The sequence below is a fragment of the Saccopteryx leptura genome, chromosome 2, assembly GCF_036850995.1.
Source record: "Saccopteryx leptura isolate mSacLep1 chromosome 2, mSacLep1_pri_phased_curated, whole genome shotgun sequence".
Taxonomy (NCBI): domain Eukaryota; kingdom Metazoa; phylum Chordata; class Mammalia; order Chiroptera; family Emballonuridae; genus Saccopteryx; species Saccopteryx leptura.
The window spans coordinates 16,195,086-16,217,546 of NC_089504.1; the positions used below are offsets into that span (position 1 = coordinate 16,195,086).

A 22,461-nucleotide genomic window follows, 5' to 3' on the forward strand; every position below is an offset into this window, starting at 1 on the left:
ACCTCAGGCAGCATAAAATGCCTTGACTAGCCCCAGCATCCAATCAGTGCAGGAGTTATTTGTGTATTACAAATAAAATACAGGTTTTGATTTTCTAGAGGTATTGCAAATGCATTCTCTAATTAAGGGTTGTCTTTTCACTTTTTGAATGGTATCTTTGATGGATATGTTTTAATCTTAATATATCCCTATTAATCCATTTTTTCCCTTTATGGTGAGCCGTGTTAAGAAACCTTTACCAGCCCTGGCTGGTTGGCTCAGCAGTAGAGTGTCGGCCCAGTGTGTGGATGTCCCGGGTTTGATTCCCAGTCAGGACACTCAGGAGAAGCGCCCATCTGCTTCTCTACCCCTCTTCCTCTTACTTCTCTCTCTCTTTCTCTCTCTCTTCTCCTCCCTTCCTGCAGCCAAGGCTTGATTAGAGCTAGTTGGCCCCAAGCACTGAGGATGGCTCCATGGCCTCTGCCTCAGGTGCTAAAAAATTGCTCCAGTTGCAACAGTGCAAGGTCCCCAGATGGGCAGAGCATTGCCCCCTAGTAGGCTTACTGGGTGGATCCCAGTCAGGGCGCATGCAGAAGTCTCTCTCTGCCTACCCTCCTCTCACTGAAAAATAAAATAAAATTAAATTAAAAAGAAATCTTTGCCTCTTCCAGTCTCATAAGGATATTCCCCTATGTTTTCTTCTAAAAGCTGTTTTGCTGCTGCTGGTACTGTTTTTATTATTTACTTTTTATATTTAGATCTGTAATCCACCTATTAAGGATTTGGGGGTACAGAAGAGAGCAAGTGTCAAGAAGAGGTTTTGTTGTTGCTATTGCTTTAATATCAATATTCAACTGACTCAGTAACATTTATTGCACTATCTTCCCGGGTTTTTTAATCTATAATTACCCGTTTCAAAGGGAACGTTTTCCAGGTGAGCTCAAGAGGAGCACAGTAGTTTATTTTTATGAGAGACACTGTGCTCCTACCATAGGTTGTAAGCTTTAAATGTCTTATCTGATTCTCAACACAAGCCTGCATGTACTGTACTGTTATTCTGTTCTGTAGTTGAGAGAACTGAACCTTAGAAAGGACAAGCGATTAGCTCAAGGTTAAGAAGTGAGGAGCAGAGCTATGATTCAATACCCAGTTCTTTCTGACTCTGAAGCCCACGTCTCGAGGTCTTCCGTCAAGCCCCACGGTGACAGCTTTCATTATACACTGTGGAGGGTGAGTGGCGGTGGGATGAGGATATTAAGCTGTAATCAACCTGGCCTTCCAGTAAGGGCGAGGAATATTTTTATCAGAGACATTTATAAAACAAAGTATTCTTTGCCCTCAGTAACAATAATAATGGTCATTCTTAACCTCCCTTCCCACAAACCTCCCAGAAGCTTCGTACAATCAATTCTAGTTCTGAAGACAAAGGGTAAGGTAGGCAAATCCCCATGTGACAGATGAAAAAACTGAGGATCAAAGAGGTGAAGTGACTTCCCCAAGGTCAAACAGCAAGGTCAAATATCCAAGGCCAAATCGTGGTAGGATGGGGTCCAGCATGTCCTTAACTGACTCCCACACCTGTGCTCACCCCACCTCACTGCCCAGATCATTGATCTGGAAGGCCGTTATCGTACTTCAGCCTTAGCCCCCTTTTTACTTTCTAGCCTTTAGGTCTGAGCCTCTTACTCTCCTGCCTGTGTCCCGCCCAGGAAGGATGAGCCACTCTGACAGTCCTCCACCTGGAGCCTCTCTCCAGCACATCCATGCCCCAAAGCAAAATGCTGAATTTGAATATGTAGCTGACGTTGCCTGTCACCTTCTTGCAGACACAGAACTGAATAATTGCAAGAATTGTTTCATAATCCTCCCCAATTAAGCTCCAGACAACCTAATTTGAAAGAGTCCCCTACTGGATTTTTACTTGCTTTTATCCCTACTCCTCCCTCTACCCTTTGCCTCTGTCCTCTTGCAGACAAGACCAGATGCCTCCACAAAGCCAAACTGGGGAGTACCTTCGATGTGGCAGGGGACCACAGAACTCTTCTTGCGGTCTTTCCTGCCTTATTGCTATGAGCCGTTCAACGCGGCTCTGACATCATGTGAAGACCTGGGAAGAGGGGAAAGCAGGTTGTTAAGGCAATAATAGAAACTCAAGAGGGGCTGGTTCAAAAGCTCCATACTTTTCTGGGAGCAATGATGAGCACAGAGTGGGTCTGATGGCCAGTTATAATTCATGCTAGTTAATCCTGAAACCATGGTTGCTTTCAGCTGAGCCCCAAGCATTTGGACCCCATAGATGTGTTCATCTCTTATCAGCACCATTTCTTTAACACACGTGTGTGCGTGTGCACACACACACACACACACACACACCAAGCATTTGGACCCCATAGATGTGTTCATCTCTTATCAGCACCATTTCTTTAACACACATGCGCGTGCGCGCGCGCACACACACACACACACACAGGGCACAACCAGAGAAACAGTGCATCATCATAACCCCCAAAACTGCTGTTGGTCTTCCCAGTCTAGTCTAAAGTCTACAGAGTGTACACTTCATGGAATCTCACTCAGACACCCATGACAATGCCAAAGAAATGGCAAGGATGAAGCAGAGGGCAAAAAAAACAATAATTCAGAACGCCAATTTTTTTTTTTTCATTTCCTCTCCACTTTCAAATAAACACTCCTGGTAGGCAAACGGGAATTATGGATTAGAGTTTTCTATTTTAGCTTAAATCGCCCCCACCCCCTGCCCCAACCTCCTTGGCACCCGATCCTGTGATCTTCCCTAAAATGCCACTGGCCCACACTGCATTTCTGTCTTAGGCAAAACCTCCAATTAAAATCAGCAGGGAGTTTGCTTGAATTAGGATTCCCAGCCTGGGCTCCCCACCCAGGTGGCTCTGGGAGGGAGGTGTGTGCCTTTGAAAGCGCTGATGGGAAGCCCTGGGTGGCAGAGCCTCCCTCGTCGTCATCCTCCAGTGAGGAGCGACTCCACACTGTGTCACCGGGAGACCTGTCATGCTGCTAGAAAATCTGGGCTGAGGCAGAAGCAGGGCCTGCAGGCAAGCAGAGGGGGTGTCTCCATGGCCCGGGGCTTCGCTTGTCCTCCAGGCGGGGTTTAGCGGGCAAACGGAGGGAGCGTGGGAAGGGTGTGACCATGGGAAGGGCACTGTCCCTCTCTGGCCTTCAAAGCCACATCAGTCAAATGGAAATCACCAGGGAGTCCTAGCTCCTGGGCTTGATGGGGGGGGGCTGCTGCCACAGTGGAGACTTGCTCCTGGGCTTGATGGGGAGGGGGTGCTGCCACAGTGGAGACTTGCTCCTGGGCTTGATGGGGGGGGGGTGCTGCCACAGTGGAGAAAGCGTTCGAGAAACGTGGCTTTCCCCACCAAAGCATCCGAGTCTCCAAGCGCAAGTCTACGCGGAGGACGGTGGGCTGACCATCTCCAGGGCTGCTTCTGCGTCTTAGGCTTCTATGACCCAGGCTGCTTCATGCGAGTCTGGGTGGGTGCCTACCGGTCGGGTTTAGAAATACAAGTGCCTCTTCCTGCCCGCCCTTCCTCCCTCCTTTCTTCCCCCCCCCCCCATCAGAATGAATTGAGATCCCAGTCAACAGGATGATGCTGATTTAGATGTACTGGAGTTCAGCTCTGACAGCAAACGGAAGATGCTCTGGGTCCCCAGGGACACAGAAGAGCATTTTAAAACTCGGTCCTCACTGCCTCGAACCGCCTGCCTTGCAGGGTGGCTGTGTGAGCTGCTGGTGAGAGCCCTCCCTCCAGCCGGGCTGGTAGGCCGCTCCTCTGTTGCCAGGGTTGAGGCAGGCTGTCACCAGCTAGCCTGGGAAATGGTATTTATAGAGCGCAGCCCCTCCTGGCCCCGGTCCCCAGCCTCCCCCCCATGCACTTGCTGTGAGCTCCAATTATCTGTGAGTGGAGAAGAGGGATCTTGGCAGGTCCGGAGGAAGCGAGGGGCGTGATAATAAGCCCTTCGCACGCTCACACTTCCAGTATGTTTGCATTCCTTCCACTTCTCTTTCCATGTCCTGCTTGCTTCTTGCTTGCCTCATCGTGATCCTTCCACATCATGGTCTGTCGTGGAGAGTCGCCTGTGCTGGAGGTAGAGGCCCTGGGATCGGAAGGTGGAGTAACGTTGTGATCTGAGACAAGTTATGTCCCTTCGCCAGGTCTCGCTGCCTCCTCGGTGATGCAGGTGGCGGTCCTGCCGCTGGGGGAGAGCCTGCAGCACGCCTGGTACACAGTGACACTCAGTAGTGACACGCCACTGAGTGCTGGGGCCAGTGTACGGTGCCGCCTTCTGCTGAGCATTGCAGGGGCTCCGAATATCAGTGATCACTACCTAGAGTGGCTGCAGATAGAGAAGGTGTAGGAGATGGATTGGATCCACGTGGGTTCCTCATTGTTGGAAGTTGCTTGTTAAGAACCGACACATCTCGAACTGGAACGAGCTTGTATTTCTGGTTTTACTCTTCCCAAAATTATTGAAAAGCAGAGGAAAGTTCACTGACCTCGGGCATCAGGACTCTATGGTCACATTGCTTCCCCCCTGCCCCTTCCCCCTGCCTCCTGAGGAAAGGACGACTTGCCCCCAAAATGGCCCAGCCGGAGTCTGTGAGTTATGCCAGTGGGGGTGCGGCTGCATCTCTTTGCTTCTGTCCCGCCTGTGTCGATGATGTCGCTGGGTCACCTCTCCCTGTCCCTCTCCAGGTGCCTCCTGCACTGCCCTGTCTGCCCCTCTAGCCTGGGCTCCTTCGTTTCCCCCACCGGCTCCAAGGCCACCTCCTTCCCTCCTGTCCGCTCACCCTTCCCCAGGCCACACCCCTCTCCCTGCATGCCTTCCTCCCTCCCCGGCCTCGCTCCCGGCCCCCTCGTGCTAAGTGCTCCCGCTCTATCATTAATGCCTTCATTGATACAGCCCACAACCTCATGATTATTCTGAGGTCAGGAGATGCAGGTGCCACGCAGCTCGCTAAGGCGCCTCAGAGGGCCTCTGTCCCCAGGGCCTCCCGCTCGACAGGGCTGGAATCCTAATGTGCCGCCGGCCTCTTTGCTCGGTGCAGCCTGACCAGGAACTCGCATCTTTTCGTTCCCTCCCACCAAGGATGCTGAGAGTTCAGCCACAATGAAGCATTGATTCCGGGCGCGGGGGGCGGTGAGGGGGCGGATCTGACAAAGGACCCCAATGATGAGACACGAGAAAGGGGGCGCTCTGCGGGGTTAGAGGATGCCTCGCAGATGGGGACAGAGGAGCTCTAAATGGGGTACTGTCCTGTCACTTGGAGAGGGACTGACAGGGGCAAGTGTGGGCCATTTGAAAGAGGCATTTTGAAATGACGCTCTGGTCAGATGGAACCGTGCAATCGGAGACGTGCGGCGGGTCCCTGCAGCTCACGGAACTATCGGATGACTCACAGCCAATATCCAGTCAATGTTCTGGTCGGGGAGGTGGGAGACTGCAGCTCATTCTCATTCCAGCGCTGTCTCCCGAAGGCTGGGCCTGCTGCTGTTCTCCAGGCTGCCATAGGGTTGGGCTCACGCAGCAGAGACTGGGGCTGAGGGGTGGGGGGGGGGGGGTGGGGGTGAGCTGTGTGGGCGGGCGGGATCTAAAACTAATACTGCAGTCCAGAGGGGAGAAGAGAAGTTGGATTTTCTTAAAGAAAAATAGGAAGAAAAAAATATTAATTTGGTTCCTGCATTCACTCGGCAAACACTAAGAGGGAGTCAGCCCCTGGGCTAGATACTCAGGGAAGGAGGGGTCCCCCCCCCTCAGGCCTTACAGCCTTTGGGGGAGGGACCGACAAGAAAACTAGGTGTTTCAATACAGTGTTTTGAGTGTTGTGAGGGAGGTTTTATTGCCAGAGGCCGTATGGTTCCGAGGATTTAAAAGGCAGAGCAATTTCAAGGAGCGCACTAATTATTCCTCCATTTTCTCCCAGCTGATAAGCAACTCCTTCAAAGCAGAGCATCCTGGGAAGCCATTTCAACAGTATCCATTTTCAAATGTCCTATAGGACAGAATGGTTTCCCTCCAACTCCAGAGAGATAGTGAAATCCCCAAGAGTGTCTCAATACCTTCAAAGGAATAGCTTATTCCCTGGGATAAGAGTACTTATGATTATTACCTTCCCAATAATTGCTCTATGCTGGGCTCTGTGCTTTAAATATATTATCTCATTCAATCCTCTCACCCACGGCATAAGATGAGCTTTTATTATTCTCATTTCAGGTACAGACACTGGGGCTTAAAGACACGAATGACTTGTTACTGCCTACAGAACTGAGCTTTGAACTCAGTTCTCCTTGGGCCAACACACACACACCATTCAACAGTAGGCTCAACTGCCCTCCCTGCGGTTCTTGGGGTTGGCCCTTGTGGCTTGACTATGGAAATGGCAGGCTAGATGATTGCTAACCCTTCCTACCACGGGCAGTACAATGCAAGAGGGTGTCTGTTTCCCGCTTCTTCAAGCAGGGATCATGAACCGCCACCACCATCATCACCACAGCCCATCACCACAGCTCTTGAGAAGGGCTTTCTTGACTTTTGCTTGACATTTTAATGAAAAAAAGTCACAGCTACGGGCCAGGAGGCATCTCTGCTCACTCACTGTGTGGCTTTTAGTCCGTCATTTCACCTCTAAGCTTCTTACTGGCACGTCCATAAATGGGGCTGATGGTCCTTTTGCAGGAATAACGAGAGCTAACTTTTATTGAGCCCTTAATACCTACCGAGTTTGGAGCTAAGCTGTCACATAAAAATCCCCATACTCCTCCCAGCAGCCCTGCCTGGGAGGGGCGGTTAGGGAGGTGAGGGAACTGCCCAGCGTCGCCTCAGCTCCTCTGCGCAGGAGCCAGGATTCCAAGCCATCTCTGGCCGACCTCGGGTCCCAAGCTATTTTCAGGGTGGTGTTGTTGTGAGGCTCACTTGAGAGAATGGGAGCGACTATGCCCTGTGCAGGGTAAGAAGCGTGAGATACACGTCAGGTGTTATTACTAGCAAGAAGACAGCCAAGAGGTGGCTTGCACGGAGATGGGGAAGGACGAGAGGCCGCTAAGCCGACTGCCTTATGCAGCTTTACCTATTCTGTCGCTGCTCATCTGATGGGGCAGCTCTCTGACCTGGGATGTTTCAGTGGCCGGAATCTGGGGACAGGCTTGACTCTCGTTTACAAAGTGTCACGGGGCAGTGGGGAGGGAGACCTAGAGATACATGTTGTGATGGAAATTCCTCTGAATTGAGAATTGGGATTGCTGGAAGAATGGGAGTAATAACATCTTTTTTTTTTTTTACATGTTTTGAAAAGGTGCTCTCAGGACCATGTAAGATCATCCATGTGGAAGCACCACCCCATCTCTCGAGTGATAGCAGATCGAATTTGTTGTTGTTGGGGTCGCACGTTATCTAACCTCACGGGAGAATCCGTGTGGAGAGCCCCAACACCTGGCGCAGGCTAAAGTTCCTTTCTCTTGCTGACTTTGTTTTTTTACACTGTAGTCATCCAGCAGGAGTGTTTGAGTTTAGATGCCTGAATTTCCCAAATTGCACTTATTTGGGGCTAACGTGTAATAGGTTTGTAGAGTTAGAAGGACCCCCCATACAACGGGTACTCCAACCCTTTGACTTGACAGGTGAGGATGCTGAGCATACAGGTGGGAAGTGACAATGTCATATAGCTGGCCTGTGATTCTACAAGAACTAACCATGTCGTGTTCATAATTTATATTCAGAGCCCTTTCTCTTTTTTTAATTTATTAATTTTAGAGAGGGGAAGGGAGATACAAAGGAAGAGGGGGGGGGCATTAATCTGTTCCTTGTATGTGCCCGGACTGGGAATTGAACCGGCAACCTCTGAGCTTCTGGACAATGAATGCCCTGATCTATTCAACTATCCCACCAGGATCAGAGCCCTTTCTATTATAATTGTTCTACCCAGTCCTTTCATTCTTTGGGTGGCTACTTGTGCATTATCAGTTGGATGACCGTCACTAACCAACTGCCCACAGTGGTTAACACTCTCCATTTTCCCTCTGCCCCCCCAGGACAATTCAGCAGTGGCTGGCAAGGGTCCAGTCGCTTCTCTACTGCAATGAGAACGGGTTTTGGGGAACCTTCCTGGAGAGCCAGAGGAGCTGCGTGTGCCACGGGAGCACCACGCTGTGCCAGCGCCCCATCCCCTGCATCATAGGTGGGAACAACAGCTGCGCCATGTGCAGCCTGGCCAACATCTCGCTCTGCGGCTCCTGCAACAAGGGCTACAAGCTGTACCGAGGCCGCTGCGAGCCGCAGAACGTGGACTCGGAGCGGAGCGAGCAGTTCATCAGCTTCGAGACCGACCTGGACTTCCAGGACCTGGAGCTGAAGTACCTGCTGCAGAAGATGGACTCGCGCCTCTACGTCCACACCACCTTCGTCAGCAACGAGATCCGCCTCGACACCTTCTTTGACCCTCGGTGGCGCAAGCGCATGTCCCTCACTCTTAAGAGCAACAAGAACCGCATGGACTTCATCCACATGGTGATCGGCATGTCCATGCGCATCTGCCAGATGCGCAACAGCAGCCTGGACCCCATGTTCTTCGTCTACGTCAACCCCTTCAGCGGGAGCCACTCGGAGGGCTGGAACATGCCCTTCGGGGAGTTTGGCTACCCGCGCTGGGAGAAGGTCCGCCTCCAAAACAGCCAGTGCTACAACTGGACTCTCCTGCTGGGCAATCGGTGGAAAACCTTCTTCGAGACGGTCCACATCTACCTACGCAGTCGGACTCGGCTCGCCACCGTCATGCGGAACGAGACCGGCCAGGGCCCCGTGGACCTGTCCGACCCCAACAAGCGGCAGTTCTACATCAAGATCTCGGACGTGCAGGTGTTCGGCTACAGCCTGAGGTTCAACGCCGACCTGCTGCGCAGCGCAGTGCAGCAGGTCAACCAGTCCTATACACAGGGAGGCCAGTTCTACTCCTCCTCGTCCGTCATGCTGCTCTTGTTGGATATACGGGACCGAATCAACCGCCTGGCCCCCCCTGTGGCCCCGGGGAAACCCCAGCTGGACTTGTTCTCCTGTATGCTGAAACACCGCCTGAAACTGACCAACAGCGAGATCATCAGGGTGAACCACGCCTTGGACCTCTACAACACCGAGATCCTCAAACAGTCGGACCAGATGACAACCAAACTCTGTTAGCCTGGGACTCCTGGCCGCCGACTTTCCCTTTTGTTGTACAAACATAAAAGGACCAAACAAAGCAAAATAAATAAAAAAAAAATTTGTAAAGTGTAATTAATATTCAAAGAAAAGGAGGAAAAAAAAAATCTTCATTTGTTGGAAACAAACAAAAAAACAGAAACAAAAACCATTCTAGCAACTGTATAAAAGCGTGGGGCATGTTTGTTATTTCTATACTCTGTCATGGACAAGGGTCTCAGCCTTTGGAGGAGCTTGGAGGGAGTGACTTCTTAGGCCTCAGGTGCTGTTTGGAGGGGGAGGAGGGGGAGAGCATATGCAATGAATTGTAAAGGTCTCTGCTGTGCAGGTGCTAAGATGAAACACTGAAGAGAGAGAGAGGGGAATATGTAATGTACAACCGACACTGCCATTTTTCCTTGTGGGAGGAAATGGACACAGATAAAGAAGATATTTCTTCGGTTAACGGTTTCTTCCCTCTTGATGTTTTAATTTCTTTGTGGTTCTTTCGACTCATTTGCACACAGGGGCGGGGATGCCAGGACAGTGCTGTCTTGCCCGCCTAGCCTCTTTCATGTCTAATAGACTGAATCTCACAGAAGCCAGGCCACTGATAGGGCTGGGGAGAGAGGCACTCACATAGTCACATATTGTTTTAAAACAATAACGACCTTAGATACCAGCGGGTCGAATTCCACGATGGCGTTTGGGAAATAGACTCAGAGAGAAAGGCACGCCCCCTGGCTATCCAGTTTGAGGCGGAATGAGGACTGGGGTCCCTCGTCAGTCCCCTCCTGAACCATCCTGTCACGTTGGTGTTTTCTCTTCCAAACAAACTGCCGTGGGACAGAGCAGATTTCAGTCCCAGGTAGTTTTGATAGGTTTTTTTTTTTTTTTTTGGTCTTTTAATCAAGAAACTCTTTTTTCACCTACTTTCTCTGAAAAGAAATGTCATATTTCCAAGACTTGCTTCACATATTAAATTTTAATTTGAATAAAAATCAATAACCAAAATGAAAAAATATGGGGGTAGGTATAAATATTGCATCGGTCTGCCAAACTGACTTCCCTAAGGATGGATTTTAAAAATTATATTTTTGATTCACTCAGAATACTCACATAAACATTAAAATAAACTCTGCCATTTCTTTGGCGTCTATGAAAGGTGAGAAGCCTTGTGTGGGACGTGGGGGTCACACTGAAATGAGAGACCCGAGAAGGAAAAGGATTTGAAAGCAGACCTGAGGAGGGTTTGGGCAGGTCCCGCCCCGGCTCCAGGAACCAGGAACACCGCGTTTATCTTTTCTGCTCAGGTGGTACCTGCTGGCGGCGCTTGTGGGCACCTGCAGCTTCGTTCCTGGGTTGGCAGAGAAACAGGATCACGCCTCGGAGGGCTGGGAGAGAGAATCGATCACCTGTGGTCTGCACTTCTGTCCACACAACTGTCCCCTGTCCCACCTTAGGGACATGATTGCAGTTGGCCGACTGGGCCGTTTCAGGGACAGAAACTAATTAGTTCTAACCTTCTACATTCTGTGGATTCCTGTTTCACTGAAGGGGAGCAGTAGTGCTCATTCAAGTTTTTGTTACAAAAAAAAAAAAATCTAATTATTAGATAGTCCTCCCCTACCTTGACCTGCTTTTGTATCCCTCCTACCCACTGGTACCAGTTCGGGAATGTGGATTTCTCCCTCACAGTGATGCTATCCTAGATAAAATACAAAACCCTATCTCGGAGGTCACCAGTGTCTATGATAATGTGACTCCAAGGAAACACCATTCCCAATATAGTTTATTTTAAGATGAAAGAAGGTGAGGGCCACAGTGTGTAAGAGGAAAAGAATTACCTAGTTTATTTGTGCGTCTAGGGGGTAATTCCAACGTTAATGGTCTGGTTTGGTTTTGTGTTTTTTTTTTTAGTATGAATTAGCATACATTTTAAACCAGTTTTACCGCTTACCATGTCCTTGATATTAATGTAGTTCTTTGGACCTGTGATTATGAAGGGATTGTTCATTTAGGTTGGAATTTCTTCATTCCGAGAGGGAACAAAGCAGCTCTTCATCAAGCATAAGAGTTTGCAGGTTGGTAAACCACGAAACTTGTTTCCAACACCCAGGCCATCCATGAATGGGGCGCATTAGAAAAATGGAGATTTGTGAGGAAGTGGTCCGTGCTTTTGTGTCATTCCCAGACTAAAGGAAAAGATAGACATATGCACCAATTTTAAAAAAGTAAACAGCCCTGGCTTGTTAGCCCAGTGGTAGAGCATCGGCCTGGTGTGCAGGAGTCCCGGGTTCGATTCCCAGCCAGGGCATACAGGAGAAGCGCCCATCTGCTTCTCCACCCCTCCCCCTCCCCTTCCTCTCTCTCTCTCTTCCCCTCCTGTAGCCAAGGCTCCGTTGGAGCAAAGTTGGCCTGGGCGCTGAGGATGGCTCCATGACCTCTGCCTCAGGCGCTAGAGTGGCTCTGGTTGCAACAGAGTGACACCCCAGATGGGCAGAGCATCGTTCCCTGGTGGGCATGCCGGGTGGATCCCGGTCAGGCACATGCGGGAGTCTGTCTGACTGCCTCTCTGTTTCCAACTTCAGAAAAATACAAATAAATAAATAAATAAATAAATAAATAAAATAAGTAAACAATAATACCGGACACATCATGGGGCCAGGCATACAGAGAGAAACCCCGAAGAAGTGATTCATTCACTCTGTTCATAGGCTCGGTAAGAGCATTACATGGGCAAGTGCATTCTGGGTGTTGAAAATAGGACTTGGGAAAAGAGCAGGGAGCAGAGGGCCAAGAAAGAGAGAATGCAGAAGACGTAGACATGCACAGTGGACTTGAGGATCCGTGAAGAGCTAGAGAAAGGAGGCGAGCCTAGCAAGGAGGTATTGTGGCTCAGTTTCAGAAGCTGAACAAACCAATTCTAATCTTTATGGGCTGAAGAGTGAATTTAAGATTGATCATCTCTCTGTTCGCCTCTTTTCCTCCTCCCCTTCCTCCCTCTCTCCCAGAGTCGCCAGCTGGTAACCCTCTGTTTGCACAGTATTTATAGATTGCTAGGCAAGCGTCAGAGGTGCCGTGCTGCCTAATCCTTGTCACGATTCAGTTCAGTTAGGGCCTGCAGCCTGCGTTCTTCCCCCAGAAGTTACCGTGGGAGTGTGTGTGTGTGTGTGTGTGTGTGTGTGTGTGTGTGTGAGAGAGAGAGAGAGAGAGAGAAAGGCCTCTTCCTGTCACCTTGAAAATACTAACTCCACTTCATATTACAAAGAGAATACATTGAAAAGGTCAGGGAAATAGAGAAATTTTCAAGGAGAGAGGAAGATTCAGACATCAAAATATTTATTCAAAGGTGAAAGGAAAATACTTTGCTGTAAAAGGACCCAAAGTTCTGTGCATTTCCAGATGTCTCCTGTTTGATTCTGGCCCTTTCGGTTGACAAGGTCCCCACTGCCCTCCCCCCCCAAGCAGGAAGGAAGAAAAGCCTGAGGCCTTCAACTGAGATTTTAATTCAATTAGGGTCTTACCAATTGGATGCAGCAACCAAGGACCTACGGTGTCTGATTAATATGCTGATGCTAAGGCAAAAGAGTGAACAGAATGCCCATTTGGATAAGGCCTGGCAGCAAAGCGTGGCATTACCATGGCAACTACAGAAGGCCATTAATTAGCTATCAAATAAAATCATTGGAAATTTCTAGACCCTGGCTTATCTGCTCCCTTCAAAGAGGAGGCCAAGCAGAGGTCATACTAACCGCAAGGCTCCCTTCAGAGATTAACATCATAGTAGCGCAGGGACTGCATGTCACCAAGTGGGAGAAAAATTGAGAAGCACAACAAATGGACACAACGGAAGGAAAGTGGCTTTGGGGTATCCAGACCAAGAATATAACTTTAAATATGGAATATCCCGTTCAGCTAGCTATGCTGATGAAATGATCTCAGTGACAAGCATTTTCTCCTATCCTCTTTTCTGTGGAAAGAATGAATAATATGGATCCACTAGATGGTGATAAATGACTGAGGGTAGATATCATATGGTCAGAGGGTGGGAAATGATTAACCTCTAAAATAACAGATATAGCTTATATAACTTTTCAATAAATAGGGAGAAACTTTACAAAAGAAAAGAAATCAGAAAAGGAGAAAAAAATTATTAAAATAACTGGACACATAGATATAATAACAAAACTTACCACACAGATAATCACAATAAATGTAATTGGACAAAACTGATTATTAAAAAGACAGAGGTAGTCAGCTTATAAGTTATTAAAAAATAAAAGGAAAGGTTAAAAATTAAAGGATGGATAAAGACATACTAGACAAATATTAACTAAAGGAAGTTGAAGTAGCACTGTTAATGTCAGTCAAAACATATTTTAATGCAAAATACATTATTAGATTTAAAGATGGCCAATTTACCAGGGAAAGTGGAGAAGGGAGTGGACACAGAACCACAGACTTATAGGGATAGAGGGGTCGTTAAATATTTGCAAATCTTCGGCCATGACTGGTTGACTCAGTGGTAGAGCATCAGCCTGGTGTGTGGATGTCCCAGATATGATTCCTGGCCAGGGCACAAAGGAGAAGCGCCCATCTGCTTCTCCACCCTTCCCCCTCTCCTTTCTCTCCCTCTCTTCCTCTCCCCCTCCTGCAGCCAAGGCTCCATTGGAGCAAAGCTGGCCCGGGCGCCAAGGACGGCTCCATGGCCTCTGCCTTAGGTGCTAGAATGGCTCCCGTTGCAACAGAGCAATGCCCCAGGTGGGAAGAACATCACCCCCTAGTAGACATGCCAGTTGGATCCCGGTTGGCACATACAGGAGTCTGTCTGCCCCCCTGCTTCTCACTTCAGAGAAATAGAAAAAACAAAAAAAGATTTGTAAATCTTCAACCTTCATAGATGAGAATTTATACCCAAAATTATCTTACAAGTTTGAACACTGAACATGACTTTAGTTCCTTTTTCATGGTCTCAAGCATATTTTGGCCTAGATCACATATCAAATTTATGCAGTTTTTAACATAAGGATAAATATCTTGATGGTTGTTATGGTCACTGTAAAAAAAAAAAACAAAAACCAACATACACAAAATTCCAAATGTTTTAAGTAGGTATATTCTTTGTAAGTGCTAATAAAAGAAGTCTCTTCAATGGAACGGAATGCGCTTGGTTAAAGGACAGGCTGGAAGGCATCGATAAGTACTGCATCCCCAGTAGTTACAGAGCCTAGTTCACTGAACCTGGTACAAGGGCACATGAAGGTTGAGGGACAGAATGCCTGCCTGAGTACATTCACTGTAGCAAAACACAATACCACAAACAAGGCCCTGGCCAGGCGGCTCAGGGGATAGAGCATTGTTGTCAGGACACACCAAGGTCATGAGTTTGAGCTCCAGTCAGGGCACATATGAGAAACAACCCAGGAGTGCACAACTAAGTGGAACAATGAGTCAATGCTTCTCTCTCTCTCTCTCCCTCTCTCTCTCTCTCCCTCCCTCCCTCTCTCTTTCCCTCCCTCTCTCTCTCTTTCATCAATGGAAAAGTTAAATCCAAAAAAATAAAGTCTATAAAATACCACAGACAACATTTACTTCTCACCTTTCTGAAAGCTGGGAAGTCCAAGATCAAGGTGGCGGCATAGGAATCCACTTCCTGGCTCAGAGAGGGCTGTGTCTCCCCGGTGTCCTCGTATAGTGGGAAGAGAAAAAGAACTCTCTTTGGTCTCTCCTATAAGGGCACAAGTGCCATTCATTAAGACTCTACCTTATGACCTAATCACCTCTTTGCTTCCTCTAATACCATAATCATTTTAGGAGATAGGATGTCAACATATGAATCCTGAGGAAACACATAAATACAACCTATAACAGTGTTACATTATTAAAAGAAAAGCCTCCACTAAGTAGTTTGTAATACATAAATGAGCTTTATGAATCACAAGCTGCTCTCTGAGTCGAGTACCTGACCTCTCCTCTTCCTTGCTTCGTGGTGACCCCCAAACCTGTGTGGGCTCCCCTGCAAGGCCCACATTTACCTACAAATGAACTAAGAGCCTCTCATTGTCAAGGTCTCATAATCTCAATAAGATTTCTAAATGGAGTCATTTACCCCAAGAAGAAAATGACTCTGATAAAAATTTTAAATAAGAGCTTCAAAGCTGATGAAAAGGAGAAAGAAGGGATAGATACCCAAGCTGCAGGTCTAAATTGTCACACTGATGTCACCAGGATGACTGTGCTCCCCGTTAAGTGACTGAGGATTGAGCTGACTTTGCCACAGGCTTGCATGAGTGAGGGAACTCTTATATTCTTATAAATTAAAGGATGATTATAAACACTGCCAAGGGATTGTTAATTATATGGTATTAATTATATAACATAATTATACATGAATAATTATAGCACCTAATATTTTGTTACTGTGCAAAAAGATGCTGAGCTTAAAACCTCGACCCAGGGGCTGGATTCTTCTGAGTTATGAGGTACCCACAGAACCAGGATTAGAAGTCAGATATCCCCGTTCCCAGATGAGGAATTGAACTATTGCATTCAACATTATTCCTGACATGAAAAATACTGGAAGCATAGTGCTCTGGCTAACAGCACAGACCTGGAGTCAGGCGCTGCTTTACTGCCCACCCGTGCAGTGACTGAGAGAGTGAATACTCCTCTCTGGGCTTCAAGTTCTTCTTCTGTAAAAATGAGGTTCTTAATAAGTCCTGTTCAATGAACTTATGAGAATTCAGTTCATTTAAAGAGCCTAGAACAGTGCCAGGTGTACTGAAAGCTTATCTGCTGGTTAAATAAGTGACACATAAAAATATACTTTAGATGATATGCAAATTAATAATTTGAATAGCTTAAAATCAATTGACCTCATTTTACAGGCCAAACAGTGTAGTAAGAACTTGATGTGAGTGACTCGTTTGGCTGCACGGCAACCCGGTGGGGTGGGTCTAATTATCACTCCCGTTTCACAGAGGAAGAACCCGAGTCTTAGCAAGATGAAAGAATTTGTCTGTGGCCACACAGCTAATGATGGAATTTTGATGTGTAAGTCTCCAAAATTGGGTCTCTTTATGCCACACATTTTCCCCAATAAGAGCATATAAGTGGTCTAAAACAATGACCTGTGACAATAACCCAGACCTTGAAAGGCACCTAGCACCACTCTTAATATATAACCACTAAACTCCTCTATGAGCCGAAATCAGGGGCATCTACTACCTAGAGCAGGGGCCCTACCACAGTGCATCAGTAGGGACCCAGGAGGAACGGTCAGTCTAAGACAGATTTTCCACCTGCAAGAGGAGGATGAGGCTCAGAGCCCACATACATTTTGTACATGAATAAAACACCTTCTCAGACACTCAGAGAAGCCCAGTGGCTCCAGGTAGGGTCACAGGCTCTTTAGGCAAACTGCTACTGACTTCTCTGGGAAAGAGGAGTCTAGGTTATCTTCTAGTTTCCTGGGCAGCAGCATCCTGGGTTATCTTTCTGTTTCTGATCACCAGCATTCGGGGTGAACTTCCAGTTAAGTGGGCAGCAGCATTCTGGGTTATCTTTTAGTTTCCTGAGCATCAGCATTCGGGGTGAACTTCCAGTTAAGTGGGCAGCAGCATCCTGGGTTATCTTTCTGTTTCTGATCACCAGCATTCGGGGTGAACTTCCAGTTAAGTGGGCAGCAGCATTCTGGGTTATCTTTTAGTTTCCTGAGCACCAGCATTCAGGGCTATCTTCCAGGTGGGGAGCAGGTAGTGAAAACCACAGAGTCTCACAAAGAGGAAGCCTTTGATATCCTGTCTGGCCACATCCCACATTTCAACATAGAGGGTAGAGCCGCAGCAATCTGATCTGAGCCTCCTGAAAACCCATCTAGGGCCCAGCCAGCGTAGACTCACTCTGCTAGAAAGGATCTGTAGAAGGAACGGGAGGAGGGGAGCGACTCCTCTAAACAGTGGGTGGGGCTCTGTGAAGACATCCTCATTTTCCTGCCGGGCTTCCTGCTGTCACTCACTGTACTTTCTCAAACTACTTGCATCTCCCTTATCCCAGAAGTCCCAGAATTCACAAGTCCAGAATTTTCATCCTCAAGATACAAGGCTATTTTCTTTCTCTTAAAGTGACATGGAGGCTTCGTTGATAGAAAGGCAGAATGAATGAACTATATTGTCATTAGAGAATTTTAAATGGTTACAAAAACATCACTGTTATATGTATTTCCTTGAGTGACGTCTATGGAGAGGGGGCTATAAATGCCTATCTCTCCTTCTGACCTTGGAAGGCCAGCCACGCCTTAGGAAATGGGACTCAGCCCATGTTTATGGAAGAGGATAAGAAGGCATGTATTACATACTGTGTCCCCATTTGTATCAGGGAATTAAGGTGCATCTAACTCAATGCACCTAAGAAAAACTTGTTATTTACCTTATCCCGGTAAAGAAACAAGGGCACCAGAAAGGTCAGGTAAGTTCAGGTCAGCTTCATGGATTTACTTAGTTTGCACAAAACTAAGCAGGAAGGTGGAGGAACTAGCAGCATGAGATCTAGGAGAGGCTCAGTTCTCTGTTCCCTGTACAAACTCCAGGACCTTGGAGAGTTACTCAACCTCTGTGTACCTTGGCTTCTTCACCTGTCCTGTGGGGAGAAGAATAACTCCCACTTCGTGGGGTTGCCATAAGGATGTTCCTCTTGCCATATTTTCCACCCTTTACATGAGTTAGTGCAGGGAAGGGCCTGCCGACAACTTCCTGCTACCCAGGAGCACTCAGTAAAAGACTTTGTTCTTCCTGGGGCTTGAGACTGGTGCTCACCTTCCCCTGCTGCACAACGGCTCCTATGGAAACAACAGCATAGTAACTGAGTGGAAGAGTTAGACAAATCTCTGTCTTCCAAAAGTTCACAGGCAATTAATGGCAACACATACATTTAAAACCCAAACTACGGGCAGGATGCAAAACAAGAAGATACCGTTTTTAAATGACACAAATGGAATCAGGGGGAAAAGGGAAATGAAAGGCTGAGTTTGTAAGAGGAGCAATGACCAGAAGCAGCTCAAAGTGACTGTTCCCTGCATTCTCTCTGACAAAGCCTGGTACGGCGTCACCCCATTTCCAGGCAAGAAGGGGTGCTGCTTAGCAATGCAGCCTGGAACAACAGAGTGAGCTCGGTGCTCACTGATGCATTAAGGGCTGCTACTGCTGTCCTGAAAAAGACCACACTTTCACTGAAAACCTCACCTACAGCACAAGGGATACCTGCAAATGGGAAGCACCTGGGAAGAGTTTCTTCTGCAAAATTAGGTTGAGCAGAAGGTAGCCAAAGGGAGAAAACTTCAGTCTAAATTAGTGAGAAAAAAAAATAGAGCGTCTTTCAAACGCTGCGGACACTTGATGTGCTGAGAACGATTTGCCAGGCTAAGGACTTGGTGTGTGTGCCTCACTGAATGTCGATGTGGCAATTAAGGCCAGCAGGACATGCCTGGCTTCCCATTCGTGCAGGCCATCTCTCCTGACAGCGGCTGTCACTTGATTACCACCCACAGGTTCAGTCTCAAAGTCAGATCTGGAGAAAATATTGTCCTGAGCCGGGAGAGATCGAAGGTGTTAGAATTCAACTCTCTCTGTATTCGTTCATTCAACAAATATTTTTTTGAAGTTTGCAGTTTAAAAGGGTGGGGCAAGACAGGCATTCATTTTTCTGTGTGATGTGTGTTAAGGAGGGAGGAGTAGAAGATGCTATGGGAGTTTGCAGCAGAGGTCCCTAACCTAGACCGGGCAGGAATGAAGTAACGTCATGGAGCGTGCCGGGGGAGCTGACGTTTAGTAAAAGTCTTGGCTTGGCCTGTGGTGGCGCAGTGGATAAAGCATCGGCCTGGAATGCTGAGATCACCAGTTTGAAACCTTGGGCTTGCCAGGTCAAGGCACATGTGAGAAGCAACTATCAGTTGATACTTTCCACTCCTTCCCCTCCCCACCCCCATCTCCTGCCTTTCTCTCTCTCAAGCGCCTTCTCTCTAAAATCAACTTAAAAATCCAATAAGAGGCTTGAACTATAAGTCACCGTTGAACAGAGAGGAAGGAAACGTTCAAGGTGGCGTACACAGTGAATGCCATCATCCGGCCCAGCTGGGTGAGAGAAAGGGAGAGAGAGAGGCAGAGAGAGAACTGGGGATGGGATGTGGAGGAGGAGGAGCAGGAGGCAAGAGTATTATATAGTCATATGGGGATTCTGGGCTTCGTCCTAAGAAAAACTGGCGGCCATTGTGGAATTTCAAGTAAAACACGTGATCCAACGTGCTAGTACCCAGTCAGCCTTTCCACTACCCTGCTCTACGCTGGGGTCCCTGTCCTGGGGTCACTGGTCCAGTCTCTTCCTGCCTCAGTCTTCTGCCTACTTTCCTGAAGAACAGAGTTTCCTAGTTTTCCTTTTGATCGTGAGCACATGTGTCATCGTTCACCTGCCTTTGCTTCTGCCTTGCCTGTTTTAAGACTCAGCCATAGGGCGTGCCCCTCCTGTCTGTCCCCATGTGTCGTTGTCACCTCCCCGATGCCAGGTGCTCAGACTGCCTCTCCGTCACCCCCTATTGCTTTCTGCATCCTGCCGATACCTGGTGAAGCCCTCTAAGTACTCATCTTCCCATAGTCTCCCGCAGCTGTGTCTGAACCAAGCACGTGCCTAGGAAGCAATCCACTTCAAAGGAGTGGTCTTACATCAAGTTCCAGTCAGCCCAGTGTGAAGCAATGAACTCCTCTGGTCCACCACACGTTGGAATAGCGAATAAGGGCACAAACTCTGGAGTCAACTCCGCTTGAGGGGGTGAGCCCCGGCCCGCACTCTGACTTAGCTGCGTGACCTTTAGCAAGTTAGCTCACTCTCTCACCTCTCTGAGTCTGCTTTCATCATCTTCACACGAGGCTACACACTCCTGAAGGCTGTTAAGGAGATTAAAAAAAAAAAAAAACTCTAATGGAGAGAAAATACCCAGAACAGCCCCTTTCACAGAGTAGGAGTAAAAGAAATACTTATTCCTCTCCATTCCTCCTTAGAAAGAACATTATCTGCTTGCATTTCTGGTTTGGATCCTTGCAATAACTTCCTAAGATTGGCGGATTAAATGAGATTATGCATATAAAGCACCAGATCCATAGTAAACACAAGTTATTATTATTAATTATTACCATGAATGGAGCCGAGTGTCCTGATTGAGATTTACCTGTGCCTCCTTTCCCTGAATACAGGCTCATCATAAAAGAACCACCCATCATGACTGTCCGTTCTGTGCATTCGCATACACACGACCTGCGAAGAGCATCCTCTGTCCCCTCGGCGCTGTTCTCAGCCCTCGAGCGTGGCCAGCAGCCCCTTTGTTTTTCAGAGGCTGTGCTGCAGAAGGTTCCAGTGGGGAGGTGAGCAGGATGGCTACATGGCTACACTCCTTGGGTACCGTTCTCAGAAAAAAAAAAAAAGCATGACATCTCAGATGTGTCCCATAAAATTGATGTTCAAACTCCCAGTACCTCAGAACGTGATTGTATTTAGAAAAAGGACCTTAAGGAGGTGATTAAGGGAAAATGAGGCTACTAAGGGTGGGCCCTCCTGCAGTCTGACTGGTGTCTTCCTAGGAAGACATTTGGACACACCAAGAGACACCAGGGATGTGTGTTCACAGAGGAAAGACTTTGTGTGGACAGAGTAAGCAGTGGCCCACGGCAGGCAGAGGATAGTTTTCTCAGAAAAAGACGAATCTGCCGACCCCTTGATCTCAGACTGCCAGCCTCCAGAACTGTGAGAAGAGAAGTTTCTGTAGTTTAAGCCCCCAGTCTGCGGAGTTTAACGTGGCAGCCTGAGCAAAGTCACACAGTGGCCCGTCCAAGAATTAGGCTGCAGTCATTGTGGAGGTAGGTGGAGAGCGACAGACACTTGAATCACTAGAGAGAACTGGTTCTTTGGAGGATAACATGGTGGCTTGGATTTCCTGAGACAGAGACCAGACTGCCCTTTGCTTCCCCACAGAGGACTGGGTCTTTGATGCAGCTGCAGGCCTTGATGCCTTGGAGAACGGACACCTGGTGCATGTCCTTGAGGGAAGAATTCCGGTAACCTTGTGAAGACTCGGGGGTAGGAAAGGATATCCTATGAGTGACTGCAGTGCGACCCTGTGTAGAAGCAGCGTACAAGAAACCGCCACGGAGTCTTCGGGTAATAACTTCATAGTGGAGGTCAGTGGAGGCTGAGCACAGGACCGGGCCTCCGCCTCAGTCTGTCGGACCCACGTGTGTGCAGATTAATCCAAGCTAGGGTTGAAGGGAACTGCATTAATGGGCGTGCCAGTCATCCTACCACTCAGGGAGGTACCGACTGGGAATATATAGTTTTCTGACCAAAAAAGTAATATACATTTCTAGCATCTGTGTGTTGTGGAATAATCTAGTATCTGCTATACACACATAAGTAGTCAGGGAAGCTGTGAAGTCAGAGCATTAGCATAAGGGCCGTGTTTATCCTGATCTCTGTTGCATCCCAAGTATTAGCATAGCACCTGGCACCAGGTATGTACTCAGTAAAAACCCGTGGAATGAAAAAATGGACTACCCACATGCTATTTTCTCTATTTCAGACATGCACGGACACAGGCCCAGAGCAGTAAAAGAGACCCAGTCAAGGTCATACAGTGACCTTGAGTCACTGGCAGACATGAGGTGTCTTGGTCAGTTGGGACTTCCATAACAAAATATCTTGGAGTGGGTGGCTTAAACGGTATACATTTAATTCTCACAATTGTGGGGGCTGAGAAGTCTAAGATCAAGGTGCCAGAGATTCAGTTCCTGGTGAGGGCCTTCTTAGATGCCAGATGCCCATCTTCTTGTTGCATCTTCCCAAGGGGAGGAGTGAGAGCTCAAGACTCTTCTTGTAAGGACACTGATCCCATCGTGGGGGCTCCATCTCATGACCTCATCTAAGTCTAACTACCTCCCAAAGGCCTCACTTGTAAATATTGTCACTCTGGGTTATAGGGTATCAACAAAAACACTGGGACTGGGCGAGAGGCAGACACATTCAGTTCATAGTACACCTCAGGAATAAAAACACTTCACACCCACTCCAGTGCTCTGCTCAAAGCCTGTGTGGCCGCTCAGCGTCCTTTCTCCAGAAGCATCTGGATCAGGATTCTGCCTGGCCGGAACGAGGGATGGGCAAAACGATCTCACGTGACAAATCCTCCTTCCTTCTGTCCCCTTCTGAAGGGAATTAGCCATCTTCTGTGAT

At 47.9% G+C, this 22,461-nt stretch overlaps 1 protein-coding gene across 1 annotated transcript in view; it reads left to right on the top strand.

Moving 5' to 3' along the window:
• Positions 1-9,359, top strand: part of BRINP1 (BMP/retinoic acid inducible neural specific 1) — a 177,753-nt gene extending 168,394 nt beyond the window's left edge. The window contains exon 8 of the mRNA XM_066367313.1: positions 8,049-9,359. Coding sequence (XP_066223410.1) covers positions 8,049-9,189 — 1,141 coding nt within the window. The 3' untranslated portion in view covers positions 9,190-9,359. The remainder of the gene's footprint in view (positions 1-8,048) is intronic.
• Positions 9,360-22,461: the final 13,102 nt, after the last annotated feature.